This window comes from Panicum virgatum, chromosome 9N, assembly GCF_016808335.1.
Source record: "Panicum virgatum strain AP13 chromosome 9N, P.virgatum_v5, whole genome shotgun sequence".
NCBI classification, from domain to species: Eukaryota; Viridiplantae; Streptophyta; class Magnoliopsida; order Poales; family Poaceae; genus Panicum; species Panicum virgatum.
In genome coordinates, this window is record NC_053153.1 from 1,082,107 (window position 1) to 1,095,828 (window position 13,722).

At 46.6% G+C, this 13,722-nt stretch overlaps 1 protein-coding gene and 1 pseudogene across 2 annotated transcripts; both read left to right on the plus strand.

Moving 5' to 3' along the window:
* Window positions 1-307: 307 nt before the first annotated feature.
* On the plus strand, window positions 308-7,319 carry LOC120693132 (annotated as a pseudogene).
* On the plus strand, window positions 7,185-11,714 carry LOC120687422 (ER membrane protein complex subunit 2-A-like). 2 transcript variants are annotated; one of them, XM_039969422.1, is made up of 9 exons: window positions 7,185-7,317; window positions 8,502-8,566; window positions 8,693-8,741; window positions 9,701-9,795; window positions 9,978-10,063; window positions 10,157-10,216; window positions 10,300-10,381; window positions 11,117-11,230; window positions 11,331-11,714. In XM_039969422.1, the coding sequence occupies exons 1-9, from the start codon at window positions 7,269-7,271 to the stop codon at window positions 11,493-11,495; spliced, it is 765 nt and encodes a 254-aa protein (XP_039825356.1). In that variant the 5' UTR covers window positions 7,185-7,268; the 3' UTR covers window positions 11,496-11,714. The 2 variants fall into 2 exon arrangements, with proteins under 2 accessions (XP_039825356.1, XP_039825355.1); XM_039969421.1 differs by lacking the exon at window positions 7,185-7,317 and adding an exon at window positions 7,819-8,174.
* Window positions 11,715-13,722: the final 2,008 nt, after the last annotated feature.

Genomic DNA, 13,722 nt, shown 5'->3' on the forward strand with positions numbered 1-13,722 from the left:
GCGGCTTCGGCAGAGCAAGCGGTGGAGAAATTCTTTCGCGAACCTCTGCCGCACCATGTGGACACACTGTAGGACTTATTTTCGATGTTGAAGAACAAGAGCAACAGCTCTCGCTCCGTGGGATGGAGCGTAGACTGAGCGCTACGCTTAGAGCCAGTCGTTTAGGTTGCGCGGAATGTGAGTAATTTGTGTTGGAGTTTTTCTTTCGGGTTGTGTTTAGCCGGCTTGTCGGCTTGTGTCTATATGGAATCCTTTCCATCTGGGTTGTATCCGAACACTCTACTATTTTCTTCTTCGTCTTAATACAATGCGGTGCCTGCATAACAAGAGAGGTCCGGAGGGGAACGAGCCTATGCCGGCACACCATGCGTTGCTAGCAACGTACAGAGTACGGAAAATTTATAATCGTACAGAGTACGGAAAATTTATAATCACTGCGTTCGGCAGGCTGGAGCTGGAGGCTGGAGCTAGAGTGGTGTGAGAGAAAAATACTGTTGGGCTGGCTGGAGCTGGAGGCTGGAGCTGGAGTGGTGTGAGAGAAAAGTACTATTCGGCTGGAGCTGGAGCAACAAGCCGAACGCAGTGAATGAACTTTGAACCTCTGTTTACAAATTACAAACTAACACCCAAGCCAGATTGGCGTTTTGGTTTGCAATGCTACAATTTTTTCCCTATACATGTTATATGAAAATTTAATTGTTAGACTCAGATGGGAGATACTTACCTGTTAACTACTAAGGAAAAGAAAACAGGTATATATCTCTACTACTAAAAAGACTAAGATTTTTTATGGTTCGTCATTACGCTTTCAATGCACCTCAATGCGCTTTCGATGTCGCGCCCCTCTTTCCGCCACGCGCGTCCGTCGCCCCCCTCCCCCCACTCTCCCTCGACGGTTCCTCCTCCCCGCCTCCTCCCGACGGTTCCTCCGCCGCGCCTCCTCTGCACGCGTCCTCTCCCTCCTCGCGGCCGGGACGCTGCCGCCTCGCTCGACGACCTCGCCGCGCGTCCGATCTGATCCGACTCCTCGCCACCGCTCCTAGCCTCCCCACCGCCGGCCTGCTCCTCACACCGCCCCTGCTGTCCCGGGCCGCAGCATCCTCTCCGTCGCGCCGCCCCACCCGATCGCTGCTGTCGCCCTTCCATATCCGACCCGCGCACCTCTCTCCGCCGTCTCGCGCTCCTCCTCCGCCCCCCTCCCCCCACTCTCCCACGAGTACTCCCTCAGCCCCCTAATCAGCTCCCCCTTGACCGAAGACGGCGGCGGCGACGCCGCGCCCTCCGCGACTTCTCCCTCTTCCTCGACTTCGCCAAGCAGTTCGTCCCCTGCGTGCACCCCTCTGCGCGCGTCGTCAACAATGCCGCTCTCGATCTCCTGACGGTGAGCGGGTTTCCACGCGATTTCTGACAAATTTGTTGGGAATTGGATTTGACTGCATTGGTCAGTGCTGTAATCGATCTGTTAAATTGGTAACTGATGTGATGGGAATGCTTGTGTCAGGGGAGGCGGTTTGATGACTTGGACGACGAGGAGAGCTACGAGCTGTTCCGGCGGCGCGAGGTGGTTGCACGCGACTACACTGAGGTGTACGGCTCCATGTCCGGCAGCTACGGCCCTCTCGTCGTGGAGCAACGTGTCGTCATGGTGAACTGGATCATCGAGGTCAGTGTATACTACATTCTGTTGTGCGCGTACGGTGCGATCAACAGTTCACCACAGGTTAAGCATCCGATGTGACCGATTTATTGCATTTTTAGGAGCTATATAGGCTTATGACTGCATTGTACTGGTGGCATACGACTCTAGATCCTCCGTTGGATAATTGTTTTATTGTCAGACTCAATGGTCTAGAATTTGTTTGCAGTGTTCAGCAAGCACCGTATCTGCATAAGTGCATAAGAAGCTGTTCTCTGGTGTAAATGTTTTTTTAATTAATGACTATCTGGTTCCCTTTCGTAGTTTGTGCTGGCGAAATTATCTACTATCTAAAAGTTTGTTAGTTTGCCATTAGTTGATGAGTGGATTTGGAAATGGCGATGCTATTGAGATATCAGGGTTCCGGGGTGTCCTTGTAGCCTGTCATTGAGTAGTCATGCTTGTACTGACTCAGTTTGAGCACTCTTTTTTTTCAACCAAATTGTCCTTGTCCCAGAGATCAGCTATGTCTAACATGGGCTGTTTGAAGAGGAAGAGAGAGATAACTGGTTGAGTCGCACAAAAAGAAAATCTATGTAGTTCCCATTTGGCATTTGAAACTTCATTTCATTGGCATGTTGCTTCCATGTCTGGGATTACATATTGTAGCAATTAGGATACCTGAACCTTCGCTCTCTAAATGCAATTGTCTACCTGTAACTCTGAATCTGCCCTTTATTGCATATGCATCCCCACAAATTTGAGCTGTTTTGATGCACTTGGTATTTGTTTGAGATTCAGAGAACTCCTGAAAGCATTGCCATCACCATTTTCCATCAGAAGGTTTCTTGAAATTATGCATTACGGATGTTTTCGAATATTTACGTTGCACTCTACTGCTGTGTCACTACTCAAAAGCTTGACAACAACAACAACAACATAGCCTTTTTTCCCAAGCAAGTTGGGGTAGGCTAGAGATGAAACCCGAAAGAAATAAGTTCAAGGTTCAGGCACATTGATAGCTAGTCTCCAAGCGCTCCTATCCAAAGCTATCTCTTTAGAAATATTCCAATCCTTAAGGTCTCTCTTAACCGACTCATCCTACGTCAGTTTAGGTCTACCTCTACCCCTCTTTACATTATCGACCCGCTCAAGAACCCCATTACGCACCGGCGCCTCAGGAGGCCTTTGTTGGACATGTCCAAACCATCTCAGCCGATGCTGGGTAAGTTTCTCCTCAATTGGTGCCACCCCGACCCTATCCCGAATAATTTTGTTCTGGACTCTATCCCTCCTTGTGTGCCCGCAAAACCACCGCAACATCCGCATCTCTGCTACACTCAGTTGCTGGACATGTCGCCTTTTTGTAGGCCAACATTCAGCACCGTATAACATCGCCGGACGAATTGCTGTCCTATAGAATTTGGCTTTTAGCTTTTGTGGCACCCTTTTGTCACAAAGGATGCCAGAAGCTTGCCGCCATTTCAACCAGCCAGCTGAAATTCTATGCCTAACATCTTCATCAATGTCGCCATCCTTTTGTAGCACCGATCCTAAATACCGAAAAGTATTCTTCTGGACCACCACTTGACCATCTAGACTAACGTCTCCCCCCTCATGCCTAGTCGCGCTGAAATCGCACATCATGTACTCGGTCTTGGTCCTACTTAAGTCTGAACCCTTTCGACTCTAACGTGCGTCTCCACAGCTCTAACTTCCTATTAACCTCTACCCTACTCTCGTCAACTAGCACCCATCATCAGCAAAGAGCATACACCAAGGGATCTCACCTTGTATATCCCTTGTGACCTCATCCATCATTAAAACTCAAAAGCTTGACATGAACATTTTATGCTCCTTCATTTCTGTTGTTCCAAAACTAAAGTTCACTGGCAAAGAATGATTCTTTCCCTTGCAATGCCAGCATTCGCATCTCATGTTCATGGGGATTGGACTGATGGACCGCTTCTTGACACAAGGATACATGAAAGGTCTGAGAAATCTGCAGTTGCTGGGTATTGCCTGCATCACCCTGGCCACCTGCATAGAAGAGAACCAGCCATACAATTGGTAATGTTCTCCCTCGTGTTACATGTTTTAATTTTTATGTTTGGTTTTAAGGTACGCTATTCTGCATATTTGGTGAATCCTAACTAGACCGCTAGCTCCCTTTCATGCTCTATTTCAGTATAACTACCAACTATAGTTGGTGATCCTGTGTTGTCAGATTGCCTAATTGATATATACACCATTGACATTCAGCAGCAATTGATGCATAATTAACTACATTAACATTCAGAAGCAACTGATGCATAATTAATTGACTTAGCACTCCAAATTAGCTCCTCCTTTAACCATGCATTGGTGCTGGACATTCTCTCAGATTGTCAAATATATGATGCAAGGTATAACTGTGTTTCTTTTACCAATTGCATCACTACCTCACAGAAATATGGCTTGGGTTTGAGTCAGTAGAACTATTTCACTTTTAAATTATGTTATGAATCTGAACTATATTAGCGTGTGACAGTGGTTGTCATGTCATTTTCATTTTTTATTTGTCCCTTTTTATACTAGCACTCTGTAGCTTGCATTTAAAAGTGTGCACAAGGTGAGCATGTCAGAAGTTCCTTAGTTTCCTGATTGTGCTGTCCTGCTGTTATGTGTTAACGGTGGCAGAAGAATTGAGCATACTAATTGGCATTTTTTGTTGATTGATAATATCTTTCAATATATGGTTTTCATTCCTGCATTTTGCATTTGTAAGACAATTCACAGACATATCTTTAGTTGAAATTGCGCTGAAACGTATCCTATTAGTATGTCTCCTGATCATAACCTGTTTCCAATTATTTATTTCTGCTAAGCTTGATGTGCAACAGTTATGTGGTTGCTTGATTCTTTTCAGCGTCCTCCAAAAGACATTTAAAGTTGGGATCAATATTTACAGCCGGAGTGATGTTGTTGCCATGGAGTGGCTGGTTCAGGAGGTCCTCAACTTTAAGTGTTTTGTCACAACAACTAACCATTTCCTCTGGTACCACGAACTTCCTGCTTTCTTGTCTATATCAGCTGAACAAAAAGGAGAGGCTTACACCATTCTGTTCAAAATTTGCAGGTTCTATCTGAAGGCTGCTAAAGCAGATGACAGGGTAGCAGACCTGGCGAACTACCTGTCCTTGCTCTCACTTCTGAACCATAAGCAGCTCTCCTTCTGGCCCTCAACTGTGGCAGCCGCCGTTGTAGCCCTTGCTTGCCTTGCCACAGACAAGGAGTCCTCATGCCATTTAGTCATGGAGGTGAACACCCGAATCCTCCATTTCAATGGTCCGCACTGCGCTTTCAACCCCGCCCTCGCGGAACCGCCGCAGCGCCGTCGATCCACCTCGCCCACGACCTCGTGCGCCGGTGCGCAGCGGTTCCTCTACCCCCCACCATCCTCCGCTCCTCCTGACCCGCCCCTCGCTCCTCCACCCCGCGACCTCCTCTTCCTCCCCCCCTCCCCCCGCGCTCCGCTGGTTCGTGCGCCCCTCCTCCGCTAGCTCAGTGACGCCGACCCGCGCTCCTCTCTCCGCCGGCCCGCACCCAACAGCTCGGCGACGCTCGCCCCGCGCTCATCGATGCCACCCCCGACTGACGTCCGCGCCGATCCGGGCCGCCGCTCCGTTCCCGGCCGCCGTACGCGTCGCCTCCGGCGTCGCCGATCCGCGCCATCCGCACCACCACTTCGTCCCAAGCGTCGCCGATCCGCGCCAATCCCCCGCGTCGGGTCCGGCGTGCAGCGGCGTCGTGTGCGGCCATCTGCGCCTGGAATTGGGCCTCGACTGCCGCGACATCGGCCACCTCGGCATCGATGAGGGGGCCTTGGCCTGGGGGAGATGGCAGCACAGATCCAGCGGTTGGCGCACGATCCACCAAGCCCGCCTGCATCGGTGAGCTGCTGCCCTTGTGAGATCATGAAGTCAACCTCTGATTGAACTACGAGCTACGCGTAAGTTTCTTCCGTCGATCTGCTTTTTTTTTGTTGATTGATTTGATTTGATTTGATTTTTCCCTTCTGATCCACATATCAGTGCCTTTCCCATCCCAATTCCGCTCTTGAACTGTTCGTCCACCTTCTGATTTGTCCTGCAGCCGTGAGCAGATGGCAGGGCTGATCCACCAGCAAACAGATGTGGACCGATGCCGGCAAAAAGGATCCAGCGGAGCATGACCCTCTTCGATCAAGCACCCGCAGGTCTGACTTCCTCCCATCTCAATTCTTGGCCGGTTCATCCAAGAATCATGAAAATTGTTCTTGATCCTTTTGTTCCCCTAAACTGCAGAAATTGTGGATTTGACTCTTCTGCAGTTTGATGGATGTCTTGATTCTGATGTAAGTCCTGGGAATTGATGCATGATGACTTGATTCTATTGTGATGCCTGATTCAATCGTAGCAAACATCAATGCCCAGCACCAACTGCTTCGCTGTTTTGTGGTGGCTTGAAGGATGTTTGCCGGTTGTCTCTGCTCAAGGGCCATGCACATCGCTAATCATGCCGCGACGTCCACTCCACCTAAACAAGGTTGGTGATCTGCTAATTATTCACACCAACCATGCTGATTTCCTCTGCTCACTGTTATTCCAAGATATGCATATTCTTCCTTTTGGTTTCCAAGGGAAAGACATCTTCTTATTGAAAGTCTGAACTCTGAAACTAAGATTCTAAATGTCTGCGTGCATCTTCAAGGTTGTGTTTTTGTCCCAACTTAGAATCAAGTTGTGTTCTTGTTCCTGTAAATAGCAGGCGTATCCTTTTTGCAGAAACATCTGAAAATTGCTGGTCCATCTCCAACGTGTTGTCGCCGAGACGCTCCTCTCGTGCAGCACCTCTGCCGTCACCAGCAGCACGGAGATTTCCTCCACCAACGCCCTGCTGTTTCAGAACCTGCTTCCTGCACACAAGGTACAAACCATTTTTTCTAGAGCCCTGTGTGTGCCTATTGTTAGATTTGGCCTGATGGACTCTGAGATGTGGTGTGGTAGCTTTTATTTTGCGAGTGCTTTGGTCGACCCAGGTGTGTCAGCAGCGAGCAGGTTTTGTTAGAAATGAGGAGCGGAGGACATGTGGGAGCAGCAGCACGAACTTGGCACCCAAAAGATGTACTCCCTTGCTCCGAGCTTGACAATCTGTTTTTCCTCAAGGTTGGCGTGCTTCTTTTGGACAGGATCTTACATAGGTACATCAATGCTTTCTACCATCCTACCATCCTACCTTCACTTGTGGGCAGCAGCTTGGAAGGGCGCCGGCAGCACATGTGGATGGTCCACGCCATTGGCCGCTGGCAACAAGGCCAAGCAAGGTGGCCAACTCGACACACTCCAGCTTTACCTACAAGGAACTGCAAGAACGACTGGATTGCGAGCAATAAAAAGGCCATCACACAACCACGTTGCCTGCATTGCTTGCGAGGTGTTTAGTAAAATCTGTGTACTCTAACTCGGTAACGGTAAGCCCCCACAGGCCCACAGTCTGCATTTTTTTTAATGCCCTCTTTTAATTCAGATCCAAATTCATAAGGCCATGCCATTCTCTAATTTTATCGGCAAGGACGAATCACTGTGGGTATCGTTGATGCTCAAATTTTGGAATGGCAAGAAATGTGCGCAATACCATATATGGAATAATTTCAAGTGAAGGTCTGGATTTTGCATTTGTGGGCATCAAGTTTTTGTTTAATATCATGTATTATCTATCTCACATTAATTATACTTTTTAATTACTCTATCGTGTCATGAGATACCTGGAGTGTTTACTATTAAGATTTTTGAACCAAGGCTTTTCCTTGTCACTGAGTTGTGTTGGGTCTGAGAAGGTCCAGGAAATATTGTTTGAAACAAAAAATTATACAAGATGAATATTGTTATTTGTTAGTAGATTTTTATAGTTTTTTTCTCCCGTAGCAACGCACGGGCACTCACCTAGTTTAAGATAAAACACTACAAAGTCTACTAACCTAATGCAAGAGCTGCTTAGATCAAAGTCAGAAGTATACGGCAAACCTGAATTCGAATCCAATAAAAGTGTTGTGACATCAAAAGTCACTCCCAAAAAAAAGGAATTGCTTAACGGTTTGAGTGTCCTGGTCTCCTCTCATGTTGGAACCCAGAACCAGAAGTAGCAGCCGCGCACACGGCAGGTCACAAGAGCACGTGACACACGACATCTAGCGTCCGAAATAAGCCGCGGTCGTACGCCTGGGCCTCTCGATCCGTCCGCAGCACGCCGCCGCGACACAACCATCTCCCTCAGTCTGCCGCGCCGAGTCTATCCCCCATGGCAGCTGCGACGGCGGCGGCGGTTCCCGCTGCCACGGCGGCGGAGGAGGAGGCGCGGCTGCTGCGCCTGGAGGAGCAGGCGGAGCACGGCGGCGGCGGCGCCTGGGAGTACCTCTGCCTCGCCCGCCGCCTCCGCGCGCGCCGCCCCGCCCACGCCCTCCGCGTCGGCCTCGCCCTCCTCAACGACGCCTCAGCGCGCTCACGCCTCGCCTCAGAACGTAATTGCGCTCTGCCCTCCACTGACTCTCGCTGATCCGCGCGATCCCGGATTGTAGTTGTAGATGCATAGATCTCGCCGGCGGCCGTAGATCCCCGCCGCCACAATCCACGATCCATCTGTACGTGCGGTGTGGTGGATTTGGATTGCCCGGCGGCTCAACCCTTCTTGAATCCACCCATTAGATGCTTAGATTGCAGTATGTCTCTGCGGGATCTTTCACAGTCACTGTGATCTTGCTAGCTGAATTGCGAAAATATGACCTCTAAGTTTGCAGCTTCTCTCTCTACTCTAGTCGTAAACACGTGCCTGCTTTCCTTCGGTGCAGAGTGGACGCTTTATGAGCAGGTTGCCGTGGCAGCCATGGATTGCCAGCGTCTCGATGTTGCAAAGGTGAACTTCTTCTGTAATCTGTGACAGTCATTTGTGATGCTCTCTGTTTCAAGATCCTATTCTCTGAATCTAAGATGCGGTCGGGGTGTTACTTTTTAATCTAGCCGTCTTTTGATGGATTTGCAGGACTGTATTGGAGTCCTCTCAAAGCAATTTCCTGGGAGCACCCGAGTTGGTAAGTGCTGCTACTGAATTCAACTTTAGTGGGAATATTGTGGCTCCTAAGTCCTAACTTACTATGTTTCAGATGTTATTAGAATTTCCTTTCTGAGGAGGCATTTGTTTAAATATAAATAGATTTTGATCGATAATTTAGCTAACTTGACATGAAACTTCGAAACACATCATCTATCCTCTGCCATATTTCTGTAAACGTAAATCACAACTATTTGGGTTAGATTTAGATCTGCGCGGTATTCATGTCATCATGGTGGTTGTTTCAGCCCTGTAACTATAGCCTGGCAAGTACATCTGAAGGCCCCCAATCAAGCTGTAGGTCTGGATGCTGGTTTATTTGAAGTTAAACATCTATACATGTAGTCTACTGCTCTAGATTAATGTATCAAGACAAAGTTGTAACTAAGAGCTTGGTAGCAAAGAGGGCAATCGGATACTTTGAGATTGAAGATGATGAGGTAAATTGCTAAGGATGACCTATTCATGTGGGTACAATAATATCTTTATATACATCTAAGAGCAAATTTCTGAGTTACTGTTTCAAGTTCAAAATCGCAATCTTGATACATGGCATCAGCCGAGTTGTCCCATGCTGGTACTTCGGTCAGGTGTCACCTTTCTTTTGTTGCTTAACTCAATGAAGGTATGAAATCAAGGTTGCATTTTTTTTGAAGTTAAACATGTATACGTGCACTTTAGATTAATATATCAAGGCAAATTGTTGATGTTGTAATTAAGTGCTTGGTAAGAAAGAAGGCACTGGATAGTTGGAGATCAGTGGTGATGTGATTTAATTTTTGAGTTCATATAAAGAGTGAAAAAATGTATATCGATCTAAGACTAAAATTCCTGATTTTATGTTTTGTGTTCAAAAGACTTACATCCCACGGGTTATGTGATGCTGGTGCTTTGGTCACCTTTCTGTATACGCTGAATTGAATTTGTCCTAATATGTAGCCCGGCTAGAAGCTCTTCTATTTGAAGCGAAGGGTGAATGGGCTGAAGCTGAAAGAGCCTACGCGCTAATCCTGGAAAACAATCCATTTGATCAGGTATGGCACATCGTAATTCTGATGACAATTCTCCTATCTCATATTAAGAACTTGGTGTGCCATAGTAGTTCAATCTGCCAATCTCCTCTGCTCGTTGAACCAGTCAAATCTTATGGTTCACAGTTTACCTTATCTGATGCCATTTTACATTAGAATGAATGCTTATCTTCTGTGTTTGGCAGATTGTCCACAAGAGGAAAATTGCCATTGCAAAAGCACAAGGTGATATGTCCTTAGCGGCTGATTATCTCAATAAGTATCTGGAATTGTAAGTAGCTGCATCCACTTTTTTTAGGAGTAAGATATAGTTATCTCTAATTCCTTTTGGCGTAACACATTAACTCGTTTTCTTATATATCAGATTTATGGCAGATCATGATGCCTGGAGAGAACTTGCTGAAACATATGTTTCCTTACAAATGTAAGGGGCTCAATATCGATGCATTCTACATAATCTGATAGATAGGGATGTCACAATACTCAAATGTTTCCCTTTCTTATCAGGTACAAGCAAGCTGCCTTTTGTTATGAGGAGCTAATATTAGCCCACCCAACCATTCCACTTTATCATATAGCCTATGCCGAGGTAATCTAAACAGCTCAAAGGCAGCCCTCTGCTAAAAGGGTGAATGCAAATACAGTTCGCAATTTATCAAATTATTTCTCACTATTTCGTCAATTATTTCCGCTGATGGATACTTTATTGCTACCAACCAAAGGTCTTAACATCATATATGAAATGAAACATCCAAAAATCAAATCAAAGCATGACAAGTTATTGATGCACTGGATTGTTCAAGAGAATTAAAACTTAGCACATAGTCATCTATTGAGAAAAGAAAACATAATGATTTGACATCTGTTTTGTTTCGTATTATGTTTCAGAGTAACTACTTTCTTGAGATATGAATTGTAATTTGCAATAGATACAATTTATTGCATCTTTGTGACCAACTGCAAGGTAGCCTTGATGAATCTTAACTATTTAGTGAATTAACTTTGGTTCCACCAGGCACCAGCTACCAGTTTTCTGATGTTTTACATGCTAATTTTTTCACATGCTTATATGATACCATCTTTATTATTTCACTGTTTGTTGGTGTTGTCTTTGTGTCTTAGAATTTAAGTTCAGCCCTTTTTCTGTGAAAAGAATATGAGTCAATCAGTTGCACAAAACGTTCTAGTACTTAAGGAACCATAAGCATATTTTGATTCAAGATTCAACAGGAAGCATAATTGAATTTTGCTCTGCACCTGTATGTAGTTATACTGACTTTTTTTCAATGTAGTCCTACTGATTATATATACTTTTCTTTTGAAGGTTCTGTACACTATGGGTGGCTTGGAAAATCTTCAGACAGCTAAAAAGTATTATGCATCAACGATCCAGTTAACTGGAGGCAAGAATACAAGAGCCCTCTTTGGTGTATGTCTGGTAAGGCCATATGGGTTTTGGAAAACTTGAAGAATCTTAGTTGCATCTTTCTGTTATCCAATATTGATCCTTACGCATATCTAATATCTTAAACACCCAGTGCACTTCGGCAATCAATCAGTTGACCAAAGGAAGGAACAAGGAGGAAGATGGCTCAGAGCTGCAGAGCTTGGCTGCAGAAGCACTGTTGAAGCATTACAAGCAAAAGGCTCCATCAAAGGTGCCCCTTATCAGCAGCATGTTGAAGAACATGAAACTCTCCTGATCCCAACTAGCTTCACACATCGACAGTGGCCTCGTTGACAGATAATTAAATTGATGCCAGCATAATGCTTGTTTTTTTTATGGCACCAACATTGCAAATGTTAAAATTAGATGCTCCCATGGCCATGGGTTGTACAACACCTGTTTGTTTACCGAGAAATATACATAGCTTCTTTTTGAATCGATGTTCTACTATAGATCAATAAAACTCTATTAACTCTGTTCGCTGGGCTGGAGTTGGAGCTGGTGGCTGGAGTGGTGTGAGAAAAAAATACTGTTGACCGGTTGGTGGCTAGAAGCCGGTGCTGAGCGGTGTGAGAGAAAAACATTGTTGGGCTGGAGGCTGCTGGAGCTGTCGAACAGAGTGATTGTATTTCAGCACAAACAAAATTTTGAATCAGTCATCGGAGAAGATGTATGTCGGTACCCTGCAGCTGGGGTACCCACTCCTACTGTGCCAAGACTCGCGTAGTTATCCGTAACTACGCCCTAAGGAGCTGAGCAGCCGGACCCCTCGGGTCTGACTCCATCTCACCGGACCAACGGTCCCGGACCCGCTTTCCGCTCGAGGATGGGTCCGGTGTCACCACGTGTTCCAGAGATGGAAATGCTCAGCACCTGTGACCGCGGACCCGGACCCCCGCAGGTGGGTCCGGGACCTCTACGTGCCATCCGGACTCCCGCAGATGGGTCCGGGACCTCCACGTGCCTATCCGGACCCCCGTGAGCTCTCGGCTCAGCTAGCTGATCGGAAGGGGTCCGGAGCGCCACGTGTCACGCGGGCGCGGGCGCAAGCCTTCCGCTGGAAGCTCTCTCACCCACCCGCATTAAGTGCGAGTGGTTGAGGCGGGCTCTGCTGCCTCTGGGCACGGGGCAGCTTTTGTCAGTCCACACTGTGGATCGCCAGTTACCGAGGCGGCTGGTCAGTTATCAAGACAAGCATTAAAGACTCAGCGCCGTGCGTATGGGCGACGAGTCATTATGATCAGCTACTGACTGGAGCAACAGTGCACGCTGGTACAGTGGACTGAGTCAGTAATTCGGCGTTTCATCATGACCTCGACGCGCGGCTGCAGAGGCTAGACTCTACTCTGACAGGACAGCTCAAGACCATCCCTGGTCAGAAGCTACGCACGGAAGCCGACGACAAGATCTCCGGATCTGAGGCATTGAAGGCCAAAGTGTAGTTTATAATACATCGCCGGGTCCACATGTCGGGGCCCCGCTCAGTGTACGTGCTCCCCTTGGACATATAAAAGGGAGAGCACGCCCGCTAGAACACATATATACACAGATTCTCAGACTCACGCTGGATTCAGCACTAGATCTCTCAGACTCTCTTGAGGCTAAGTAAACACAAGCAATACAACACACAGTGGACGTAGGGTATTACGCTCCGGCGGCCCGAACCACTCTAAACCTGCTGTGTTCATCGTGTTCTTCCAGCGAGATAGAACTAGTCCTAGTTAACCCCCAAGTACTCACCCTCTGGGTTTAGGCGGGTGCACTACGCCACCTGGCTGTGGGTTTGCACACCACGACAATGTAGCTGCTGATTTTGATTGGTATGTAACAGTTGTAGTCATGTAGATGAATCCTGACCCTGGGTATCTTAGGCCTCGTTTAGTTGCCCTTGTAAAGTTGTAAAAATAGAATCTTTACACATTTGAAGAATTAAACATAGAATAATCACAAAATTAATTACAGAACTCGTCTGTAAACTACGAGAGAAATCTAATGAGTCTAATTAATCCATCATTAGAGCATGCGTACTGTAGCAATTAATGTAGCAATTTAGTATCTAATCATAGTCTAATTAGACTCATTAGATTCGTCTCGCAATTTACAAGCAAACAATGCAATTTATTTTTTATTTCATTTAGAGTTAATACTTCATGCATGTAAGATTCTCTTTCGATGTGATAGATTTGGAATTTTGAATTTCGCAACTAAACAAGGGGTTAGTTTTCTCTTCTGTTGTGTTTCTGGGTTGACCTTTGTTTTCACCCTGCAATGCCTGCAACATTTTGAACTTGCAATGGTGATAATATGTTTGGATATGATCAACAACAACATTTTCATTTTCAAGCTCCTACACTCCGGCAGCCTTCTGCTGCTGCTCCTCCTACCGCCCAACGACCTCATTCACTTTGTTTTGGCTAGTGGCTGATGCTGATTTGTTATGAGAACAGTACTGGTGGCTAATGACTGATACTGATTTGGTATGA